The sequence below is a fragment of the Camponotus floridanus genome, unplaced genomic scaffold (assembly GCF_003227725.1).
Source record: "Camponotus floridanus strain SB8 unplaced genomic scaffold, Cflo_v7.5 scaffold7, whole genome shotgun sequence".
NCBI lineage: Eukaryota > Metazoa > Arthropoda > Insecta > Hymenoptera > Formicidae > Camponotus > Camponotus floridanus.
This window is the reverse complement of record NW_020229838.1, coordinates 1,510,704-1,536,880: the sequence shown is the minus strand read 5'-3', so window position 1 is coordinate 1,536,880 and position 26,177 is coordinate 1,510,704. Positions and strand designations below refer to the sequence as shown.

General features: G+C 34.2%; 1 protein-coding gene and 1 long non-coding RNA gene across 5 annotated transcripts in view; one reads left to right on the top strand and one right to left on the bottom strand.

The window, feature by feature from the left end:
* Positions 1-25,304, top strand: part of LOC105255861 — a 169,528-nt gene extending 144,224 nt beyond the window's left edge. For all 4 annotated transcript variants that reach the window (XM_025413753.1, XM_025413756.1, XM_025413754.1 and 1 more), the window contains exons 4-6: positions 10,615-10,737; positions 12,501-12,689; positions 22,522-25,304. In XM_025413753.1, coding sequence (XP_025269538.1) covers positions 10,615-10,737; positions 12,501-12,689; positions 22,522-23,768 — 1,559 coding nt within the window. In that variant the 3' untranslated portion in view covers positions 23,769-25,304. The remainder of the gene's footprint in view (positions 1-10,614; positions 10,738-12,500; positions 12,690-22,521) is intronic.
* The window catches only part of LOC112639522, a 166,183-nt gene that overhangs the window by 119,293 nt on the left and 20,713 nt on the right, over positions 1-26,177 (bottom strand). The window lies entirely within an intron of this gene.

Here is a 26,177-nt window from a genome sequence, read left to right as displayed (position 1 = left end):
GCGCAAAGTCACTACAAAGTTGCTTCAAAGTAAAAGAAAATCATTTTTAAAAGTTAGTCGTTATCAAACAAAAGTCTTCCGTTTGGAATTCTTTCCATATTGTTCATCATAAAAATGCATGTTTCGTCCTTTAAAACTTATAAATATTATTGTACACTTTGCATTCTTGAATTGTACAATATTATTATACAATTTGCATCTTTGAGACAAAATAAAATAAATCTTTTGCTCTTAAAAAAAGCAATTATCCGTCTTCTAATCTCAATCAGGAAGGACACATCGGGATATATATTTATTTAACTTTTCCGGATATATTCTAGTAAATCGCACAGTAATCAGCGGGATAAACGTAATAACGGAAGCTTAATTTTCGACGTGGAATAAATGTACAGTAATATGTCGAGTACATGTGCACGAAAAGTTTCGATGTAACTTTGCCGAAATGGACGATGCAAGGTGGTGCACCGATGACATTTAATCAGCGACACACTCTACTACATTTCGCGTTCGCAATTTACAAACGTACTGAAGTGACATCTTAGCATTTATGTTTATAAATTACAGCACCTATCGTAACATGAATAAATAAATAATTCAATTTATGCTTAGTCCTGATAATCTCATATATAACATGTTATTTAATTACATTTTTAATTAAACGATTTTACCAAAGTTGAATTATTATTTAATTATAAAAAATATGATTATTTCGTTAAATATGATTAATTAGCGGTTATTTCATTATCTCGGCATTTCTCTGTTGTTGACTTTAGTAAAATTTACTTCGAATAAAATAAATTGTATTTTTAGTAATGAAATGCATAGATTAAATTGAAGTAAAACGGATAAAATTCTGCAGAAAAAATATAAAACCAATATAAAATAAATACAGACTGTTAGAGTTTAAAGCAAAGAATATTTAAAAATTAAAGAACATTTTATATTCTGGACATTTTTTTATATTTCATTTAAAAGAATCTGCGCAAATCTGCAAATCAATACCTGTACATCGTTAGTTTTTGTACAGAAATATTTTTCTATTATTTTAGTACGAAATGTATAAAATTGATACCGTAGTATCGATTCTGATATTTCGTATTTGTAATTTTACAAAAAAAAAATGTTCTCGTATGTTTTTGTATAAAAGAATTTAAATTAATTATTTCAACCTGTATCTTTGGCGCGCGATCCGAATCAATAAAATATAGAACAAAAATATATACTTTCCTGCTTACGTTTCATTTCGCAAAAATGTATCGACTAAATTGGACCCGCAGTCTGTATGAATTGCGCCTAAAACCGTTAATACCTTTAAAGTCGGCGTAATCTCAACGAAAAACCGCTTGTGTTTATTTTCATGGGTAAAGCAAAAGCTTTCGATTCGATGACTTTAAAAAGAACCGTGCGCTCAAGGATTCGTACAAAACGAATCAATCCAATGGAAAAAGGTAATTTCTTTTTGTTTTAACAATAAATATTGTCGGAATGCACGAACAAAAGAGAGAGAGAGAGCGATAAAATGAAACGAAATTCGGTCGGTCAGGGATAACATTGAATCCTGAAGAGCGATTCCAAGGATTCCGATGGGGATCTTTAGCTCTTCTGGTCTTCACTTCGATTTAATTGACTATGTCCCGGCAGGATTATCCACGGGGTTTCGATTCGCCCCCTTTAATCCGCACATTAAAGTCAATCCGGTTCCGTCTTCCGCGACACTGACATAAAATGTACACGAAGTTGCGACTTGTAAGACATTTCCATTACGGATAGAACGGATTGACAATACGGAGACAATCATTATAGTGCTAGCTGATTGTCTCGTAGCTTAATCCATCTGTTTGAAGCTATTCTACATTATCAAATTAGCACGAGTGATTCTATCAATTTCAATGTTCCATGTCGACCATAAATTTTCGAGGAAGCACTTGAAATTCACATAAAATCAGCTACTTTATTCAAAGATGATATTTATACTTTACACAAAAACATAAATTATAATCAAAAGGATAAAGTATTAATAATATTTGTTTGACATTTGTATCATTTTTCAAAAGAAAGAATTTAATTTTTTTTAAACGACTAAATAAATTTAAATTCACGCATTAACGATCACTTTATCGCGAACTAATATTTTCATCTTTAAATGCCTATAAACGATCTTAAACAGTAGCGATAAGACCCGTTTGACACTCCCTTTATTTCAGACGCAAGCGTGGAAGCGCAAGATGTCAGACACGTTCGATCAGCCGCGGACATTAACCCCCGGACTGCCGGTTCACGGTTGTTGCACCTCGATAACATGATACCCCTATCACATGTAACGTTACAGACACGCGATGCATTTTATGAATGAAGGACTCGTACAGGATTCTCTGATCGGATGGCCTTCGCGAAGAAAAGTACGATCGCGATTCACTCGAAAAGACGGTTCTTTTCCGCTTTTACGACCGCACTACCGGGCTACGACTATTGACTTTCGCCTGGCCCTTATGAGAGTCACTCCGCATTGTTTTCTCGGGTGTTTCTGCTAGTGCGATTCTTGTAATATTTACGTTTCTCCGCAACGACACCTTCGCTTCGCGCGTAACACTTTTAAGCGTCATTCTCGAAGCAACAGCCGAGAAAATGAATGGACTCGGAGAAACATTTTACATTGCGAGAGGTGGCTTTTAAACTTGAGAGTTTTATGGCGCGATTTACTGTACGGGTACAACGACATACCTGACACAGGTACTATCTGACGAACGAGAGTTTACGCGCAAAGTGCGTAAATTGAGAATCGTGTCAAGTTGAATCGTCACAGTAAATGGTAAAAATAGAGTGCGATTCTATTTTTCACATAGTTTCTCGCTACGTAAAAATGCGTAAAATTAATCAAGCAATTAGTTTATTAGAATATAATATAATTAGTTTATTAGAATATTATTATTGGCGCTTGTAGCTTTTTTATTTTATTTTTTTTTTGTATAATTTCATTTTTTAATTTTTTAAATATATTTTCCCTTTTTAACATAATTTAATATATTTTCTGAATATTTTTCATATAATTTTTAATCTTTTTAATTTAATTAGACAATCATAATATTTAGATATCAATTAATAATTAGATATCATGTGAGAAACATTAGAAAAAAATCTGACAAATAGCGCAGGATTCTCTCTAATGCACTGTTTAATTTTTATCCGGTGTAAAGATAAAATTGTAAAACCGCGGGGGGAAATTTTCGACAAAGTTACCGTGCGAAAATCAGTTCTGTCACGGCGAAACTCAGTTACCGTAGTCTTGAGATTGGTTAGCGGGCTCTAACGAAGCGCCCGGTAATAGGCGACGCAACGAGCAATTTCGAAGCAATCGGCGCGGAAAGGAAATTCATTAGCTCGCTCGCACGCTCGTGCCTTCAAAGCCGAGCTTTCCTCGAGCTCGCGCGAGGCTTCTCAAGAGCCTTAAAGAGCCCCGATCTCGCCTCGACCTTGCCGTTCAAGTTCGCGTAATGCTATTATACGAGCCCTGCGGGATGTTCCCGATCGAGGATTCGCGACGCGTATTAACGCTCGTGAAAGGGAGAGCGCGTTTTGACAACGCCAAGTTTACGCGCGCTCCTTATGCCGGTAATAGGGTGAAGCGCGAGAGAAATTAGGGATGCGAAGCGAGGAGGAACGATGGCGAAATAAACACCGCGGGGCGCGTACGCGATGCAACCACGCGTGTACCAAAGGCGCTCATCCCCCTGTTCAACGGTTCACGCTCGCGTGAGCGTGTTGCTCGAGGTGATCGTGCATTCGAGATAGAGCGGCGAATTAAGATGTGAGGGGGCGAGAGGGGACTGATTTCCATATGGATGGTTCTTGCGCACTCACGAACACACCCTTTGCGCCCTTCTTTGTCTCGCGGTTCCTTCCGCCCAGGGACGCAGCTTAATTTCAGACGCTAATTTTAGCAGCTTTATTTCGAGGGGACTCCCCACGCTTACGTTTCCTTCATTAAATTAGATAATTTCTCATAATAATTTTCATAAAAAATCATAATTTTAATAAAAAATTCGTCGTAATAATAAAACACTTTTTTTTCTCAAAATTTGTGGTATCTTAATTTGATTTGAATAGAGATGGTTTATTGTGACATTTAAATGAGGAAGAAACATTCCCAAAAGTTTCCCTTTGTTTGACGTCATCTCTAAACGAGAGGATGAAGTTTAAGCACTCTAATTACCTAAGCCGTTCCCTGCTGGAACTACGTCACTACCGTGTCCTTTCTGCTCTCGCGTTTATTGTTCCTCGTCGTTTACCGTCCCCACGTACCTCCGCAAGCCAGAATTTCACCCAGTCGTATAAGCAAATAATGTGTTTATGCATTTGCATGACGTTTCCGTAACGCGAACCCTCTCGCTTTCTCCTCCACCAGAGCGAGGCACGAGACGAGGCGTATTTGTAACCCGAAACCGCCGATCCCTTTCCCTCCCTCCGTGCCCTCCGAATAGATTTTACGTCCGTGGAACGCGCGATTGCGAACGTCGTTGCGAAATTAATAGGCGTGCATTCAAAAGCGAACGCGCCGCACCCTCCCATTGCCCCTGATAATTTTTTTTCCAGCTTTGCGTCTCGTGAGCACATATAAGGAAAAATTTCTAACTAGGAAAGAAATGAAAGCTGAATAACTATTTTTAATACAAATGGATAGAAGAAATTAAATATATATATATATATATATATATATATATATATATATAATGAAACTCTCCAAAGATATATCAAGGAAATGTCATTAAAAAGTTAATTAAACGATGGAAGATTCCTTCTGCTATATTTGATATATTATCGAGAATACTGTTATTATATCGGGTGCACGACATTCGTGACATTTAATTCGTTTTCGACGCGTTCGTTTGCTATTTGTGTGTGTGTTTGTGTGAATAAGTTTCTGGCCATTTATTTTCTTGCTGATGAGTGGAAAGTGATTTATTGAAGACTTTTTGCTTTTAAATAATTTCTATGTTAAGAAGCTAATATATTATGTATGCAGGTGGAAAAGTGATGTCGCAAAGTCATCGGGCTTAGAAACCACTATAGAGCTTTAAAAGCATCATGCATTAATCATTAATATATATAATAAAATGATTGAAAGATAATAAATCATCATACAGTGATATAAGTACTTTTAGGTATACTTTTACCATACATTGCATAATATAACATTCTTTTTTTATCAGTTTCAATAATCCTGAATGCAACTATTCAACAAATAAAGAATTAAAATAAGAGAATAAATTTCTCGTTATTTTTCGATGTTAAATATAATTTCGGCTTTTTTATACTTGATCATGTTATAGCCATAGCCTACATAATAAAACGTAATAGCCCATTGTTTTGCAAATTCAACTAGAAATTTCTCAAAATTATGACGCAATGCAGCAATTTGGAAGCCGGAATCGTATTCATAAAAAAAACTACGGGAAATAATAATTCTTTTTGTTAAAAAATTATTTTTGTTCAATTATGTAATCAATTATTTATACAATATCCGCAATCAACGTGTTAGAAATTTTAAGGTCAAAGAAATTGCCTCTTATATCCTCGTCAACATTTCGCGAATCATTTCAAAATTGAATTAGCAATATGCATTCATCGTGTATTCATCGGTCGCAATAAAATCGGGTCGTCATTCGTACGATAGGACGCAACAGAATCGCGGGATTATCGTCATTACCGTCGTCATCGGCGTCATTATCGTAAACGTGCGCCAATTGTGGTTTAACAGCAACATGCAACCTCCTCACGCGATCACCGACTTCGCTCTTACGAGCGGATTGTCACGCGGATAAGACTAAATATGAAAGCGTAAGTAAAAACGAAGATGACGTTTCCTCCCGTTTCAATTCTCGTGCAATAAAATAATTTATCAAATTTTGACGCTCTGAGCAAGTGCGCTTTCTACGATATAAGAACAGTTTGTCAGTGATAAAGATACGTGATTGAGCGGGCCTTTGGGAAGATAAAACTCTATTCGTTTCCAGATGGATTTATATGCAATAATATTTCTCTTCGCAATCCATGATAAAAAAAAAGTAACAATTTTTCTTCGATAAAAAATATATATAAATATTAGAGGATAGAGATGTTAATGAATAATATTAGAGAATAGATGCAAAGGAAATAAATCACTTAACTTATGAATAAAATGTCATATAGATTGTTTTCGAAAATTGAATCTTCTACAAGTGGTCGCGATTTAATGGCCGATATCGAACGCGATCAATGTATAATGAATCTCTGATGGCTAATGGAAATGCATGAGTCCATTAGTTTCGCACTTTTAGCATCGTCGAGCAACATCCTGCCAACGACAGATATATACGCGGTTTGCGTGCGTAAAGGGCAAAAAGAATCGGCTTGCGTGTTGCAATATCGGACCACGCGCAGAGCGCGTCATTCTTACTAATAGTATTGATAGAACGCGAACATGCTCGTAATGCATTTCTCTATAAAAAGCTTAACAGCGAGTAGAACGTAATCATCGAGAAAAAGATGGGAAAAGAAAAGGAATTAGAATTGAAAACTGGACAGTACAGTATCGCTCGCTTGAATCGCTTGCATTCGAAACACGTGGGAGACATTCCTTCTATTACAAAATGTACAGGATGTTTCTAAATAAGTGCGAAAAATTTTAGAAGATAATTCTTTGTCGCAAATGAAGGAAAGTTTTTCATATAGTCTTATATTTCTCCCTAAGGAGAATATATACTCTTCCAAAGAGGGAAGTGAAAATTAAATTTTTAGTTTTTTCTTCTTCTCAAATTTTGAACAAGTTAAAAAAATAAAATTTGGTAGATATTTTCCACTCGTAATAGGATTTATGATTATTTTTATTTTCTTGTACGTTATAAGAGGATGAAACTAACAACTCCTATTCAATTTTCTGTTGGAACTTTTTAATAGACCGGAATGTGATCATTTAAAAATATATGTTAGAAAGGTTAATTCTTTTAAAAGCTTTTTTATCTCTTTTATTTTTTTTGTAAAATCAATGGTTTTCAAGAATAAAATATATTATATATGATTATGCAACACTGTGCTAAATGACATAAGTTTCGAGTTACGAGAAGTTGAATTCTAGAATAAAATAAAAGCGAATAAAACAAAATTATAAATATTTAAAAAATGAAATAAAAACCAAAATTAAGAAAACTTAATTTTCATTTCTCCCTTTGAAGAAGTCATTTCTCAGAGAGAGATAGAAGGGTTTATATAAAAGAACTCCTAAATTTTCGACAAAGAGTTATAATCCTAAAATTTTCTAAAACTTTTAACATTTATTTAGAAACATCCTGTACAGCTACAATTTTTATTTTCTAAATGTGTGTTTTTAAACTCCTAAGACATTAGATTTTTCAGATTAAAAAAGAAATTCTCCCTTAATCTACTTAAAACATTACAATAAAATTCCTAAAAAAACATTCGTACTCAGATAAAAATCATGTTCAATGCATTTTTTTTTAATAATCTACGTGTAACAAAATCGTAAGCATATGCCACAAGTTGTAAAATTGCATGTTCCTCAATAGATTACAAAAACATTATTTATGCAACGTTGGCATGCTATTATTACATGTTCTCGTGTAAGTACATCTCGGGACAGAATTTAATGAAATCCTTTTCGAAAGCGAGAAGTGAATTTTGGAAACTACCTTTCAAGCTTTATCTCTTTGTTTAATAACATAATTAATTCGATTTCTTTTATTCTTGCACATTATCTTTCTCTTACCATCGCTCATCGAATATTTATGTACTACTATAAAAATACAAAAACACATCGTGGATTTGCATGAATTTTAATGTTATATTAAATGTTCGGTAATTATTAATATTTTATAATTTGACGTTAAATGCAAATTCAAGCAGAGTGCGCGTCAATAATTAAGCGCAACACGTCGAAGGGGCTGAAAATTATCAAGATGTCCCGATAAGACGGTTCATATGCCGCCACCGAAAATTCCGTCTGCTCCTGCATAGTACGAGCAAATTTCCCAACTTCCGCACTTAAGCATTCCCTTAGTTTTCAGTATGTGCACGTGCGAATCCGCCAAGCCTATAAGCCTGTGCAAATGCGTGTACACGCGCGTGTCAGGGCGCGCATAACACTTGGTATTACAGCACATCAGCGACACGGCGTGACTGCGCATCTGTTTGCTCAGCCACGACTGTTAATTTCATCGGTGTATCGAGCATATTTGAGCGTGTATACGGCGTCTACCGTCCGATGTTAAATGATTGGCCAATCCGAGAGGGTTAAACATTGACTCTATCGCGGATGTAGATGTACATATATGCTTGTGATGCCGCCATTTTCCCGTCTTTCTCACTCTCTTCTCATTAACGTTAAGCGATTTACAATCATGCGCGATTTTTTTTTCAATATTGAGATAAGAGCTAGATTATTTATAATCTCTGAAAAAGATTAATTAATTAATCTTATTAATCTCACGCGAAAGAGAATCTGCATTTGACATATCCTGCTATCGGAATAAAATTCTCTCCATCGTCTAATCGCTATTAAACATTATTCTCCGGTTCTTTTTTGTCTGAACTTCCGCAAAAACTACGAAATCACGACGAATCATGAAAGTTCGGAATATGGAAGGAAAAAGAGGAGAATCTCAACTATTAAATTACATAAAATTACGACCGTCTGCGGGTTTTTTCGCGCTATCGCACTCTATCTTTTCGAAAATCGTCGTCGATCCTTTTATCACCCACCCTACGATTCCAGAAGACCCCGAAGAGTTATAATTGCCAGCGAGAGAACACGGAGAATCGCTGTCTTCGCCGTCCAATGTGCGCTTTTTCACGGAGCGGTGAAAGTTATCGTTCGTTATTACTCGCATTCCACGAGTTGGACCGTAATTAGACCAGATGTCTCAAGAATTACGACGGTTCGATGCCCAAGAATGCGACAGAAATACGCTTTTCGCGCGATTGAAAGTTGTTTAAAAAAAAAAGAAGACATAAATATCGAAAATTTGAGGTATTTTATCATAAAACATGATACAGATTCACATTTGATCATCGACTTTGTTGTCATAATATTACAACAAAGCAGAAATACAAATTCCGTTAAATTAATAATAATAATTAACGAGAGAAATTTTCGGTGCAAATCAATTTGCGAGAAATAATAAATATTTTCACAAGCACTTGAGAAAACAAATATTAAACATTGCTCTTTATCTATCTCTCTCTTCTGCAAATTAAATGTTAATAAAGAACAATTTAATTTGTCGTATGCGGTATGCAAAGCATTTACGGGAACTCAAGATTTCATTAGTAAAAGGGTAAACTTATCGAAGCCATTAGCTTAATGCCGAACTCGAGTTTCAAGCGCGATCGTTGTAATTAAATCGCGCGCGCGAATGCCTTTATATCGAGTACGTCTCCGTTTGCCTGGGCTCATCGTTGTAATTAATTCAGACAGTTGCTTTTATACTCGCTGGATGTAACTAATTTCCCCGCGAAACGAAATGGACGAATTTATCTACTGCTCTCGATCGCGAGTAATTTCATATTAAATAGCACGATGAACTGTAACCCGGCAGATGGGCCGATATTCAAATTGCACACCAGGTAATTAATCGTATCACCCTACAATCTCATCAGACATCTCATTAAATTTGTTCTTTATGAGAGTACACCGACATTTGTTCATTAAGCCATCAATAACATATCAGCGAGTCGTAGTACGATCTAAATTTGTTACGTTATATTTAAATTGTATGTATTAAGCGTAACTTATATATCGTTCGCAAAAGACATTCGAATGAAATTCAATAGAAATAAAACATGTGTATTTTTTACGAGTGATATCTAAGCAAAAATATATTTTTGCTTAGATTTCATTTTAAAACTGTAAATGTTGTAATCGGTTTTTTCTTCTAAAAATATTTCTATACATTAAAATCAATAAGAGAAAATAACATTTTCATTGAATAAAATATTGTTTCTGTTATTTTTAGTTTTTCAAAATATATTCTCTCAATATGTTTCGTATAACTTGTATACGTTATTTCCTGATTAATTGTCGATTTAATTAATTTATTAGAGAGAGAAATTGATTTCCTTTAAAAGTAATTACATTATTCTGCTATGATATTTTATTTCCTCTCAATTAACGAAATTATTTTCTTCTTTTTAAACTTTTCATTGTATATAACGAAAATGTTATTTTTCAAAAATACTCATATGTATAAAACGTTACGAATATTTCTACTTCGTGAAAGACTGTACGCGAAAAGCTTCTCGAGTGTTCTTAAAATAGCCCATCATTGAAGTTTCGCCTATCGGAGAATATGGCACGAGGGGTACAACCCTTCGATGAGGTCATTCGTGCGATACACAGAGGGCAGGTTGAAGAAAATGTATAATTTTTTTGCTGCGGCCTTTAATGAGTTTCGTATTAATTAAACTCCGCATTTTTATTAAATAAAGATGTAGATAAAAAAGATGCAAACAGGAAATATGATTAGCGCATTTTAATAAAATAAAATAGAAACGAAATATGTTTATATTAAAAATGTCATAAATCATAGAGGAATGCATTAAAGAAAGATTCTATCATTTTCGCAGAGCACACCTGCAAGGATTTCCGATGCACTCAGAATGAATTTTGCATCGAGACGGATCTGCTTTGTGACGGCGTGAATCACTGTGGTGACGGATCTGACGAGGCCACCTCTACCCTCTGTGCCAGTACGTTCTACTAATTACTGCTTCATTATTGACTGTCGACTCTTTTGAAAAATTTAACTTTCTTCTATTCATTAAAAATTTTAAATGTTTGAGAAACGATAGCGACGACTTGAAAGTTATGTAATATTAGATGCTAGAATTAAAATACTCTAGATAAATTACGTAAAAATTACGTAAAAAAATACTTAACAATCTCCATATCTTGCTAGAATGATTTTATGAATACTGATAATTAGTAATATAGACGGTAATAATGTGCTAGTTAACATGAAATCAATATATTCGCCATCAAGTTGTATCGTATATCAAGCAACTTTGTGCACATATCTTTTGAGACACGCTATATTTAATGAGCAAAGCGATTTAGATCGCGGAGATATAATCTTGCATGATTTAGTGCAGTTAAACATGCTGTTAGTTTCAAGTATCAAAGAGATAATAAACAGAGAACGCGAATTTTTTTTTCTCAAAAAATAATTCTCTATACCATATCAAAAACTGCTATCACGCTATGCAAACAAATTTAATTCGCAATGAAGCGGTTAAAAGGAATTCAATTTTTACAAGTCGCAAATTACACATTTATGTAAAAATTAATTCTCACATAAAAATTAATTCTCACATAATTCATTTTGAAAAAAATGCAAATTTCATTTCTCTCAGGGATTTAAATAGACTCTGACTTTTCATTTTCTGCCCGATGGATAATCATAGTTATATACCACAACGATTTATCGTCTGTTCGTAATGACAAAGCGTAATGGTTTTCTCGATTTTTATGTTTGCGTGGAACTATTACAATTTCGCTTGTAAACGCGAACCGAATTTACATAACATTTATGTTAATGGCCAAAAGTACGCGAACGTCGACATATCTGAGGTTAATTGCCGTGTATTCATTATGTATCCATGGGCAATAGTGGTAGAGTAAATTACAAACTCGCATAATACTCGCTGCTGCAGAAATTTAACAATTCCTACTAATATTTTATTAATACCGTGCTCCTTTCGACTTTGAAACGATTAATCGCGCTATTTCATGATAATAAAGCAAACAATACATATTTAATCAATAGACAAATATTTCGATTTTTTGCGCTACATGACTTTTCATTTTATGTAATCCTGCGACAATAATTGTAATAACTTACGCAGAATTTATTGTCCAAAATGCGGAAACGGCAATAGTTCACGTGTATCGTGCCCGCTATTGTTTTCGCACACGTTGCACGCAACCACCATAGTGTACGATCGATTTATTAAAAATTTAATGTCTTTCATAAAAGGTTTTCTTTATTACTCGCGTTACTTACGAGTATCGTGTCCTATAACGGTAAAACATGAGGTATATGTCGCTATATCGATTTCTCGATTCGTCGAAAATATACGCGTGTCGTGAACAGTCTTCTATGAAACGTACTATAAATAATGTTATTTCTTATAACGCCTAATATTCTCTTCCTCAGTGAAAAATTACTCTTCAATTATTTTTCCGCAATATCCATTATTTGAACATGTAAATATTCTTCTTGAAAGAAATTTTTGGCAAAAGTAAAATTTTCAAGAATGATCGAAATTCTACAGATATCTCATTATTTCACGAAATTAATTATAAAATAATTGCACTCTCTTGTGCAGATTTTATCATAATGTTATCATGCTTATAAATACTGTGTATTGCATACTTGAGTTAAAGCATGTCTCGTTTTAAAGAAAGAACGGACTTTGCCGATCTGATTAACAATCTTTCCTTGTAATTTCAGACTCCGAGGCATCGACGATCCTAGGCATGCAGACTACTTGGTTCGCCATCGCTCTTGTTTTTCTGATACTCAGCATGGGCGGTCTGGTAACGGCGGCGGTTCTCTGCTTTTGCAAGCAGCGCGTTCCTACCCCGAGGCACCCCCATAACGCGCACAACGCTCAGTCTCATCCCCCAGTCAGCTTCCCATGTGAGTCACAAAAAACCTCCCTTACATGTACACGATCGATTCGCGTCGGTGTCGTTGCAACCGACGCCCGTAGTCGGTGCAACCGCGTTGCTGTCAGCCAGTTCGTTCTTTGTGGTTTTACTTCGCGTACTGTCAACTCAAAACACCGAGTAAAACTTTTTCGCTCTCACTATGAGTTCGCGTAATGCCGTTGCTCCAAACGATTACATTTCCGCGCGATATGCATGCGCGAGAAAGAATAAAAATAAATTTTCGTAAATTGAATTATCAATGTTGGCTAAACTTGTTAAAACAAAGACTACGATAACAATTTTTTTTCTTTTGCAAAACACTTTAAAAGTTTGCACGCCTGATCTCGACAATTTCTCGAAAATTGAAAAGATTGAGTTATAAGTTGTACAAATTTAATCTTACACAATTTTAGTACTTATAAATAAAAACTAGATGTATAATCGGATAACTACAAGGAATAAATATTTTGACGAATATAGTTGACTGAGTCGACTGAAATATTTTCCAAAAATATTATAATCGCGTAAATGAAAAATATGTTATGATGTATATTTAAAAAAAATAAATATCATTTTCTTTAATGTGAAACAAACTTGATAAATATTTTTAATAAAAACATAATTAAAAGAGAGCTTCAAAATTTAATTTCTTGAAACATCGTGTACGTAGTAAATTTAAAAAACATATTTTGACTTTCCATTATATATTTTCCTTTTGTATCCGATATACATTTAAAGATAATTTGCTCCCATAAAGCAAACTGTGTATTAATAATTATGAAAATTAATTTCATCGTGAATATGGTAATAAATGCATTTAGTCGATTTGAGTTCTGCACGGGTCGAGCTAATGATCAAAGGACGCACGCGCTCGCGATTACGACATAAAATATTCATTTATTTATGCTTTTATCATACGTGTGCATACTATTATTATATTTCATGTATGCATCTTTATGTAGAATACAAGTCATATCGGTAAAATAATGAAATTCTTTCTGATTTTCAATATGAAGCGCATATATCTGTTGTACATTCGCCTTCCGAACAAACATTTTAAAAAATCACTTTGCGTACCGAATTGAAAATCGATATTATATTTCATGAGAAAATGAGTTATATATATATATATAAAACAGCGCGTAGTTGATCAATAATCGAATATTATAAAAAAATAGAGTATTGCATTTAGCACGTATATAATTCAGAGTTCTAGAGTTGACATATTCCTAAAATAATTTCTTCTTTCGATAAATTATTTATCTACAGACTTTTTTGAAGTATGTTTTATCTTGAATATAGATGTATGATATTTTTCTATTTAGTAATTTGAAACTTGGCTTAAATAATTAAATATTTTTCCAATAAATTTGTGAAATATTTTTAAATTTCAAATATATATTCACATCGAATTTAAAAATACATTAGTTTCACGAGTTCATATGATTTCAAATGTAAAGAGTGTAACACTTAATTCATTATGCGCCAATTAATATAGGATACGTGATTATCGGCACATGGAGTTATAGATGAATGCAGATTAGGTACAATAATCAAGGATTGTCCCGGATTTAGAATTATTACATTAGGATTACATTTACAAAATGTTACATTACCAGGCGCTGCCATTTCGCGTCGCGTGCTGTTACTCGATTATGCTGATCTCATTCGAACACCCCGTATATACCCTATGTTTGCTTTTCATCTGATTGCATAGCGGTTTACCTCGCACTTCTGCACGTCATTTCGTACCATGACAACGATTCTAATTAATTAATTTAACCTGCAGATTTGACAGAGGCATTCGGCGATCCGCGTCCGTCAATCATCCCGCGTATATTCGTGGTTAGCCATTACAATTTATTTGTCGCGTGGGAGAACATTTGCGGTTATTTCAATTGCTTTCCGACTTTATCATTTATGTCGTTCCTATTGCAAACTCTTTGAATAAAATATCTCTTTTTAATAAAGCATACAAGCCGATTAAAAGTTACCACAGCTTACTGTACAGCCATATTTGTATAAAACTATTATATACAAACTAAATGTGAAAAATCGATTTCTGAATATTTTAAGTTATTTGAAACTTATCTTTAAACTTTTTCTCTTTATATTACAATGTTTGAATTTTTCTTCTGAGAATAATTGTTGAATCTCGTACGAAAAAAAATATAGAGAAGAATATTTTTATGTAAAATTTAATCAGATGCATTTCTTTGTGATCTATATACAATGATCTTTTTATACGAGATTAAATTTATTTTCGTCTCATTTTTATGTCATCGACATTTCGCCGTGCTCGATAATGTCTTTAAGATCTTGTTCATAATGCCTTTTCCTCGGGACAAGGGATATCCCTTCCTTCATCTTCGCAATCCCGCTCGCTATCGAATGCATAAATAAAATATCTCTGTAGCACCTCGTAACTAGGACAAATGTCTCGCGACGCGAATTGGTGAGGTCGTTATGGCGAACTCGCGACCTTTCAACGGAGCCGACCTAAATATCTGCGGTTAGTGCTGAATTAATCAGTAACCATCGGTTGAATCGAATCCCGCTCGCCCCGCTATAATTAAGCAACGAGATGATAGATCGATAGACCGCGCAATATCCCGTTGCTCTCTTACAATGGTATCCGTTATTTATTTACGCGTAACTGTTACCGCAGGCGGTTGCGGCAGCAACACAAGCGAAATTAGAGAGCGGAGATATAACGGATGGAAAAAAAAAAAAGAAAAAATGATACGAGAAAAACCTGAACAAAACGCGCGTCGGTGTTTTCATTAAACGGTCGATCGCCGGCGCGCTCGTTTTATAATGTCGTTTGGCTTTTCGCGATTTCAATCGGCAAACGGTATCACGATGTTTCCCACAATTCTGCCGATGTATCGTTGTTGTTTTTTTTTAACCCGGCAGTAATCGATAACAAATAGCGCGTGCCCCGCGGCTTGTTTCTCGTCCCGTTTATTTATTGCTATTACTAACTGCGGTAAAAGGGGGTGAGAAGGGTAGAGGGAGAGAGTTGAAATTAGTTTAATATACAAGAGTCGAAATCTTCTCTGTCTCTCTGCGACGTCGCGCGCTGAAAATTCGATTATTCGAAATAAACGGCATGGCGGATAATTAATTCGGCGGAGAAACGCGCGTTTTCGGTTGATTAATGAAATTGAACAGCGTCTGTGTCTAAATAAGCGTAGCCGAACTTGCGTAGGTGCATTAAGTGATATATCGAGATTTATATCGCCTGCGGCTCGTATTAATGCGAATGATAATTTATGACGATGACATATCCAGGCTGTGTAATGCAAAGATTAGCGCTGGAAAAACTGGTGCCATATTTTTACGATTTAAATCAAAACGTTTCATTGTCTACTAAAACTTAATCTCCACGAGGCTTTATAAATATTTTGAGAAAGAAATGTGAAATTCATATTTTAAGATTCTATCAATCTAGAATTTTATTGCTGATTAAATTCACTCCATTAAAATTGCTTCCCCATCACATTTCATAAAATATCATATAACTTAACGTCAACTGAGTTTTAAAAATAATATATATTCTTTAGATAGATAATAAATAAAACTCAATGCGATTTTAATTATTCGGACGGTAAAACGTGTAATTTCTATTTATTGCACACAAAAATTATTTATTAAAGAATTATTATTGTTCTGTATATTACGAATATATATCAATATTATATCATAACATGAGCAATTAACATTAATCTAAAATATGAGATGTCAAGGGAACTATTTAAGATCTGATTGGAAGCAATTGGTTAAAATTAGTTAACAAGTTTATATCCCAGGAAGTCGAACACAAATTTACACATCGTTAGTTTCTTTTATAAATACAATCTTTTGCTTTAATTTTGGACAGTTCATCAAATTTTACTGCATTATCAATAACGTCATCCGCTTTCTCGCGAATCGATAATCCGGAAAAAATGTCGACAAATATAGAAATTGAAAAGCTGTTTTACTAATATTTTAATCCTCAGTAAGAATTTTTTTTCTTATGACTCAACTATTTTTTTGAAAATTAAAGAAAAAATAAAATGTTCAATTCTTCTCCAGTCAAAGACATATAATAACATATAATTCAAATCAATTTTGATTGAAATGAAAAGAATTATTAATTTTCGTATAATGAAAACGATATTGATATTCCATATCCTCAAATTCTTATTTTTTACATTTAATCATTAGATTTTTTTCGATTATTTTGAAGAAGAATTTTAAAACTCTTTGAAAAGGACTCTCAAAATCTTATCAAATCACATAAAAACGGCTTGGCGACTTCGCCGAAAATCGGAGATTACAGATGAGGCTGGGAATAAAGAACTGCTGTTACCATCCGATTTAATGGAGCGCGTTGACTTGATAACGGCCGTTTCTCGCATCACGTTGCAAGATTTATTAACGACACAAGTAACAGGGACTTTTCGCAAAAGCGTATTTCTAATAAGGTAAACGCTAGTGTCGCGATAACTCTAACATGAAAATTACTATTGCACTTCATGGCTTTGTATCTTAAAGTATTTATTATGTTAGAGAAGATAATAATATTGTGTTGCATAAGAATTTCCTAATTCGTACGCTAACACTTTCTTTCAGCTACGTCTGAATTATTTGCGAGATAAAAACTAAGACATTGTGTCTTTTAATCTACGACCAACTTCTTTTTCTCTCTGTGCTACATTTTTCAATTTCTTTGAGATATAACGTCGCTCGGGGTTTTCTCTTATATATCTCAGCTTATACATATATATTAAGCTTCTTATTTAAGATCAAAGTTATAAATACGTAAAATGGCAGGATATTTAATTGCTTTTTTTAATCTACTTATTTAATTTTCATGATTTTCATTTTAATTGTACTACTGGAGAAGAATTGAGGTATATCTCTTTTATCTTTTATTAATTTATTATACTGCCTTGATATAATGTTGTAACGAGTGTACATATAGCGAGATTATTACGTAATCGAATATTAAATCATGGGAACGCTACAAGATGCTTTTTTTATGACACATTTTCGACGAACGTATTCACCTCTTGTTTCCGAAAAACGTGTTTACATGGCCGCGTTGGTTCGTACAGTTTGCACGGGTTTGCACCACCGCAGAAATTTGTGCATCAATGCGGTAGACAGTCTCACCTGTCTGTCGCTCTTTTGTCGAGTTTCATTCGAACGATATTTATTCGAGCCTGTACCAAAAGTGCTCGGAAATAAAAATCAAGCGACTTTACAAACTACGGCGGATTGAAAAATAAATATAAATACAAATTCGATTAAAGATCTAAGTTCATATAAAGCGATCCGATTAAAACTCTGTGCATGCCCTGGTAATGCATCCCATATATCTCCAAGAGCGGAGATATTCAGAATGTGTAATACGATTCTATGGTGGTGTCGGTCCAGACGCAATGCTAGATTGCAGATATATCCGAGTGCGACATGTCCGAGTTTGGCGGAATAGCAATAAATTGTAGCAATGCAGCGAGCTTTGTATCATGGGTCGAAGCAAATGTCAAACTGCACTGCAGTAAAACGGGCCGGGTTTCGTCAAATATTTATCGTAAAACTTTTACGTATACGCGTTTCACATGTGTATAAAAAAATTACGTACGTTCAGATAAAATAAGAATATAATTGGCATATATTAAACGATCTACATGATTTCATTTATTTTTGGCTATTTGCGATGGCAAATATTTTCTGCGGAAAAACTCGAAGCTGAGAATGATTCTCGCTATATATTTAGAATAATTTTTAATAAAACTAAATAAAAAATTATTCAAAATTTTCTTCATATTTGTATCAAGAAAACCAAGGATATCAACTATAAAATACATTTCGAAGAAGAAATTACATCGTACTCCGGAAATTGGAGAAAATATCGAAGTAATAGTGAAACAGAAGCTTATATAAAGTTTACCAACACACCGTATGTGGTTTTGCAAAATAAATATCTATAGTTTATCTTAACTAAAAGTTTTGCATATGCACTTTTGTTACAATATTCCACTATCCTGGGAATATAGAAGGGAATGCAGAATAAATGGAGGCAAAAGGTACATCATGCTTTGGCTTCGACCTAAAAAAGAGAAGACTTCGTTGATCCAAGCGGTCGAGAAAATAGAAAAATGCGCTCTCCTCGCTCATCATGTTTTCGCTTATGTGTATGTTTTAATAATAAATAGTTTCAGCAGAGTTCCCGCAATTGAATATACACATGAAACGAGGCCAACGAGAATAGAACTAGGCGATATTCCGCAGCAATTTGTAAACAGAATTTTAAATTGAAATGAAAAACAAGAAAAGATAAACAATCGAAATACTATGAAGAATTATCAATTTATAGTCAAAGAGCGATTGTGCACGCCCCGAAATAATTCGAAACGATACAATGACATTAGCATTCGTGGCATTCTCTCTCTTGGAGTTAATCAAATTAATTCCTTCAGTAATGAAGCACAGCGCTTGCGGCAATTAATGCAATCATACGCATAACTACGTCTATTTCGAGGTATACACTTTAGGACGAGTCAAATTCGATCACTGATACATAAATTAATTCAGGTATTTTCGCTTATGCCGTCGATTTCATCATTAGTCCACGTAACACGGATTAGTTTTAAAATAGAGATTATGATATGATTGGCTGATAAGCCGCAAGCACCACAAATTGAAGCAAGCTTGTGCTCGATATCGATTTGCTTTGAAATATAATATGATTAACGGGAGACACTCGGTAATAATAATTTTAACCGTTATTAAGCGGTCCACGTGCATGATGAAAATTAAATTGCCATGCAAAAATAAATATTTTTGATAATATTGAAATTATTATTTCAACTAAATGAATGTTTTATTGAATTTTTATTGCACGGAATTATTCATTATTATTATGTATTTATAAATCTTTTTATATTTTATGATATGGAAATATGGAAAGAGAGAAAGAGAGCGAGAAAAAAACAATAAATCTGTTTGTATCTAAATTATTAATTATTTTACATGCAAGATATAATAATAACGTACAAATAAATAAAAAAATCAAAATTCTAATAATTCTGATATTATTAAAATTCTGTTATAAATACGTAAATTACATAATATGCGCAAATTGTTATAAACTTAAAATTATTAATAATTTTTCCCCAATTGTGTTATAAGCGGATAAGTTGATAAGTCGAATATAGTATCCTTCCTTTCCGCAAGATATTCGTATCTTCGAGACATATTGAAATGCATACTGTTGCCTCCATACAGATGCATATTTTTCAGTACGAAACAAGACTGCCGATCTACATTTGGAGAATTTTTACGAGTGGTCGAGTATATGCGGATTATGTAGGAGGAACACGAATGAGAGAGCATACTCGTCTCTCTTCCTCCTCTCTTAGTCTCTTACAGCTTATGCAAATAAGCTCGTTTCGGGCTTGGCTCGAAAGAAACTGTCGACGAAAAGTAGGACTTTACGTTTAAGGGGGATATCTAAATCATTCATGAAAATCTTAAATTATAATGTATGATAAGCCAACGAAATGAGATTAGTCGCTTTTATTTATTATTTAGACGTTTAAATTTCAATTTTGAGAAAATTGTACACATATATATTTTTAACTTATATATATTTTAAAAATATTTTTTAATATTATGATTCTATCTTTTATTTATTTATATGTTTTAAAAATGTTTTATTTTTTTAGTTTTTATTTTTAGTTTTTATTTTTTGAAACAATTTTACTATTGATGTACATGTTGTAATAAAAGATAGAATTACTTATATACGATTGTCTTTTTTGGATTTTTTTGGATCTGCTCTTTTTTGCTCTTAACTTTTTATACCGTTTAAAATTTAATAATATATCCTTTAATTTGCAGCTTGATATTTACTACGACAAATATACTTGAGAACTGTTTAAACACGGAGCGGTTTACTTAGCTGATGATCGATAATACTGATAATTACGTGATCATGCATATAATTGGGACAGCTCGCAGTCGAGATCGTGACAACGAATGTAAAAATGTTTTTGACCACAATTAGCATTCATATCCGCACCGCTCGCGAAAGTTTATTGATATGTTTGTAGGCTGCATGCCAACTCGAACGAAATTTCACCTTCTCGCGCGCATCGTCGGAGAACGGAAGTAACAAACAAATACTTTCACGAGCTCTTATTCTGAAACGCGAACGAATCCCACATTTCGTACCGAAACGACCGATAATATTATACTTTATTCGGGGTAAGAAAATGGCATTTATTTCGAGCTTTGCGATATTTGGTAGTACAATCGCGGCAATTATTGCGAACGAGACTCGAGCTATAACAGGAAGTTGCCGCATTATTCAAAGCAGCCTTCGATGCCATTGGAGTTAGTCACGCGATGCATAGCACGTGTTATCGGAGCGCGTCCGCAACGTAAATCAACGATATCAACTTCTAATTGCTAGAATCCCGCAATGAAAGCTCCCGGCTTTCTTTCATTGTTAAAAATGCTATCGTGACGATAGAATCCTTCAAATTCATTTTTCACGCTTGAAAATAAATGCACAAATGTGTTGACACATTCTTTAGTCGATTACCAAAGAGATCTTAGAGACCGATTTATATAAATTAAAGTACAAATTTAATATACGAAAGCTGAAGATGTCGATTTAATTATTCTATCATATTTTCAATCATGAGTTCTATTAATAGATAGGATTCGAAAGGATACATTTATTGTTACACCCTCGGCGAGGACTTCGATAGATATTAATCGGCGCCATCCCGATGAACACGGACATCAGGAACGTAACAATATTGAAAAGCTTCCTTCTCATAAATTTTGCTGTCGATATATCGTGTAAAATTCCGACAAGCGATGGTTAAGGAAATACTCGTATCTCGGAAATATCCAATTTGTCGTGCAAAACACGAGTGCTATTACAGTTCACGTACCATCATCTCCTATATTCGTCCATGTGATTAATTTTAATTCGCCAATCGTGCATGCAAGCTTTCATCGATCGCCATCACTATTGTCATAATCACTCCTCGAGTCGATAGTTTGTCGCCTTCGCTCAGCGCACAATCGCTATTGATTAGACCGCTACTATTTTATCTGCTGTTATACTATCATACCTAGCGATATCAATGATATTTTTAATCGATCATGTATTCCGAGAAGTGTGTCATGATTAATGGACGCAAGTGCACAGAAAAACCTCTATTCTTGCAGTGCGCTCTACTTCGTCATCGGCTCGACCTAACATGGAATTGCGTTTTCCGCATAGAATAGTGAGTGGTGAAAAGAATGTCGTGATTATCCGAGAATAATAAATAAAACGCAATTTCTTGGATTGACAATGTAAGTGTGTTCATTTAAAAAAATGTCATATAAGTTATCTTTCCAATTATCTTTTGATATTTCTATTCTTGTTATACTATTGTTATATTGCATAAAATCGGTATATCTTAAAATGAACTATTTCGTGTCAAATTATCACATATGTGTCTTATCGTCGAAATAAAAAATAATAAATGTGTGTAAAGTATTTATGAACAATATCGGATCGATAAGGATCATATTTTCACCGCGATAAAAATTCGAGAGACTTGTAATCGGCAATGTTTACACTGCTTAAAGTTTGACTTTTCGATGTGCTGATTCTTTCAAACTTTCATTTTTTGAACCTTGTCGCTAAATATCACGATGTTCTCTTTCCACAATTCCCTCCCGCATCCACCGCATTAGATCAAACACTCTTGATAAACAAAAAAAAAGGAAGAAAAAAAATCGCATGTGCCGATGCTCTTTAGGGATTCCGAGCTTGTCGAGGTTCGTCGAGTACGTGACGTCGCTGAATCGTTGCGGCATTTCGCCTGCAACGATCAACCAATCGTTGCAGCGACCAGTTCCCACCAGACAGTCGCCTGGAATCATACGCAGACGTTTCTTCGCGCGCTACCGTGGTCAAGGTGACGCTCCTAACGGATACGAGATGACGATCGCCAACCGGAGTGGTTATCTGCCAATTTGGAGAATTCTTATGATTCTCCTCGTGGTCTGCGAATTCACCGTAGCTACGAATACGCAGACCTTTGTCGTAAGCAATACGCTAGACGATGAGCTCGGTAAGGACTACTTCGTGGGACCGTGTCTAGTGAACACTAATCAAACCTGTCCCGACGAAGAAGTGACGTTCTTCCTCTACACGCAATACAATCCGGAAGAAGGGCAACAACTTCTAGTCAACGATACGAGTTCGAATCTTGCCGACACCAACTTCGTGGCGGCGATACCTACGAAGATTATCGTGCACGGTTACAATTCGGACATGCAACTGGGATATTTGGTGGATATCAGAAACGAGTATTTGAAGAGAGGCAAATATAATCTCATAGCGGTCGATTGGCATCGTCTGGCGACGGCGCCATGTTATCCCATGGCCGTCCACAACGTGCCTCACGTGGGCGATTGTCTGGCGCAGCTGATCGATCGTCTCAGAGACTACGGTGCCGCGGATATTCACGTAATCGGTTTCAGTTTGGGTGCACACGTGCCGGCGTTTGCCGCCAATGTGCTGCGTCCATATCAGCTATCGAGAATTACCGGTCTCGACCCGGCGATGCCGCTCTTCATCACTGTTAATAAGGACGAGAAGCTCGATGAGAGTGATGCCGAATTTGTCGACGTGTTGCACACGAACGCCTTTATTCAGGGCAAGATCGAACCGAGCGGCCATATCGACTTTTACATGAACGGCGGGGTCAACCAGCCCGGATGCTGGGAGCATGGAAATCCATTCGGATGTAATCATCACAGGGCAGCGGAATACTTTGCCGAGTCGATCAATTCGAAGATCGGTTTCTGGGGCTGGCCCTGTTACGGATTCGTGGCTTATCTGCTGGGTCTATGCCCGCCCAGACATCCCGCGGTGCTGATGGGCGAGGATGTCAACAAGAGATATCGGGGCTTTCATCTGGTGAAGACGAAGGCGCAGAGTCCGTTCGCGGAGGGGATGTTCACGGTAGAGGATCTTTACCAGCAGGATCTTTATCAGTGATTGCATGCGAGCAATGTCGATGGTTCTTCCCGGAGAAAATGTTATGACGAGATCGCGAGAGATCCTGTGGACGAAACGCGAGGAAAGGGATGCGAAAATGTAAGACTCTTCGTATTAACGAAGACGACGTCGCGTTTCAGGAAGATTGAGATATCTCGGTGATGCCAAGCTTTGTCGAATGAATATTGTAAGTCATTCAACACAATTTTGAGAAACGAACTCTGAATAGAATATGTCCGAATTTATTTGGAAAAAACGTTTGAATTAATTTATATATTATATATATGTCTAAAGAGAGTTTCAAGAGATACACGTAATTTTTTTTTTCGATTATTTTACTTTTATAAATAGACTTTGATATTCTGCCTAATTATTTTGTTCGTTACCAAAACGGAAATAGAAAGTATATTTATATATCGTATTTTACAATAGATTGCTATATTTCCTTTCTATATCAAAATTTTCTTTCTATATCAAAAATAAAAAAGCAACTATAATATATCCGAAAGGAATGTGACGCTGAAGACGCTTACGGATTTTTTTGCTGCTTTATTATGGTATTATCCCTATAGATTAGGTGAATGAAATGGACGATCGGTATTGTGCAAAGTCTTACGAGATTTGTCAATCTAGGAATATGTTACGTGGTCTCGCGAATCTGATGCTACGCGAGAAGGTCTAACATGTCAAGGTTAGACAACTGCTGGGACCTGCTAATCGATATCTCGCCAAACCGGAGAAGTGGGGCGGATACAATTGCGACATACTCGCTAACTAGAGAATTTCTTATCGATCCAATGTGCGACGTCCGAATGAAAAGTATTTATAATCGTATCTGTATCAATTTATCTGTCAGTCTATCTATCTATATATCCGTCTATCTATCCATTTATCCATCTAGTTAAACCGTTTCTCTTTTCTGATACATAATATTTTCACGATATTGCCGAGCTTCAATATTGCCAAATGCAGGCTTTCCTAATCAATCTTGCCTCTTCTTATATTTATTCCATAATTATATTTATTCCATAATTATTGGAGATGATAGGAAGATGCTTACCTTTTACATCATAAGATACATATGTATCACATCTGATATTATTATATAAAAAATACATATTTTGAAATTAAATGTGGATCGATGGATAATAATGCGGTATGTTGCGTAGGATATTTTGTCCAAACCTTTCGTGATTTTATCTTTTTACTTGTACTCCTTGAGAATGTATCCGATATCAGGAAATAGTGCTAATAAGGAAAGACGGAAACCTTATAAACTAATTCTCGAGGATCGATCTCAGGAGAATGAGACTTATTCTGTGTACGCTATGAAAGACAATTCCTGAGTTGAAGACATTATACAAATAGCTTCTCGATTATTTTTATCTTAATTTAATTTTTCAGAGTTAGTTTTGTCATAATTTTATAATTAAATTTTCTATAATATTAATATATAAATCAATATTTTATTATTTTTGGCCAGTTGATGCATTATTTATAAGATATCTACTTTATTTAGAATACTTCTACGACGATAATTATGCCATAATTAATATCATTCATATTTTGACGAAAATAATTCAGATGAAGAAAATTCTATAAATTATAATCTCACTAGTTTAATTATTGCATTATTTTTGAAGATGATTCAAATAATTTTACTTTCAGATATTTTATTATATTTTAAATATATCTTGTAAAGTTAAATACTATATGTATATTAAATGAAAAAAAAATTGAATTAAACGTTCTCTGATTTTGACGTTTTATATTTTGTTTATGTTCTATAAACAAATATCCTTTGTAAGTACAAATCTTTAAGTTAAAGCATCACAATATGTAAATCCATTATAAGATATCCATTATATATTAATTGTACGCTTTTAATAATAAGCATATAAATCTAATTATAAGCATTATATGTATATACATACATGTATATACATATTCAATTATAAACAAATGTTATAAATAATAAAAAATAAATAAAATCTCGTCAGATTTGAATTTAACGTATTTTCTCAAACGTTATTTGCTTTGGTCATTGACCTATTTGAATTTAAATCTCATTTAAAAAATCTCATTAAATTTTTGTGCATGCATTTATCAAGTTTATATTAGTTTTGTTTCTCACAATATAATGATTATTTAAAATATATTTTTTTATAATTATAGTTATAATATTTATAATTATAATATTTTAAATAGGATTAAATATCATTATATCTTTATTCTCTCGATATATAATAATTCTTCTGCATTTGAAGATAAACTATTTTTTTTTAAATTCTCAGCGAATTAATTTTTTATCATTTTAATTACAACAGTTTGAACGATCCTAAAGTGCTTTTAATTTCCAGGAAAAGCTACTCGTTATAAATTACGGAATGATATCACTGTGATCTTTTC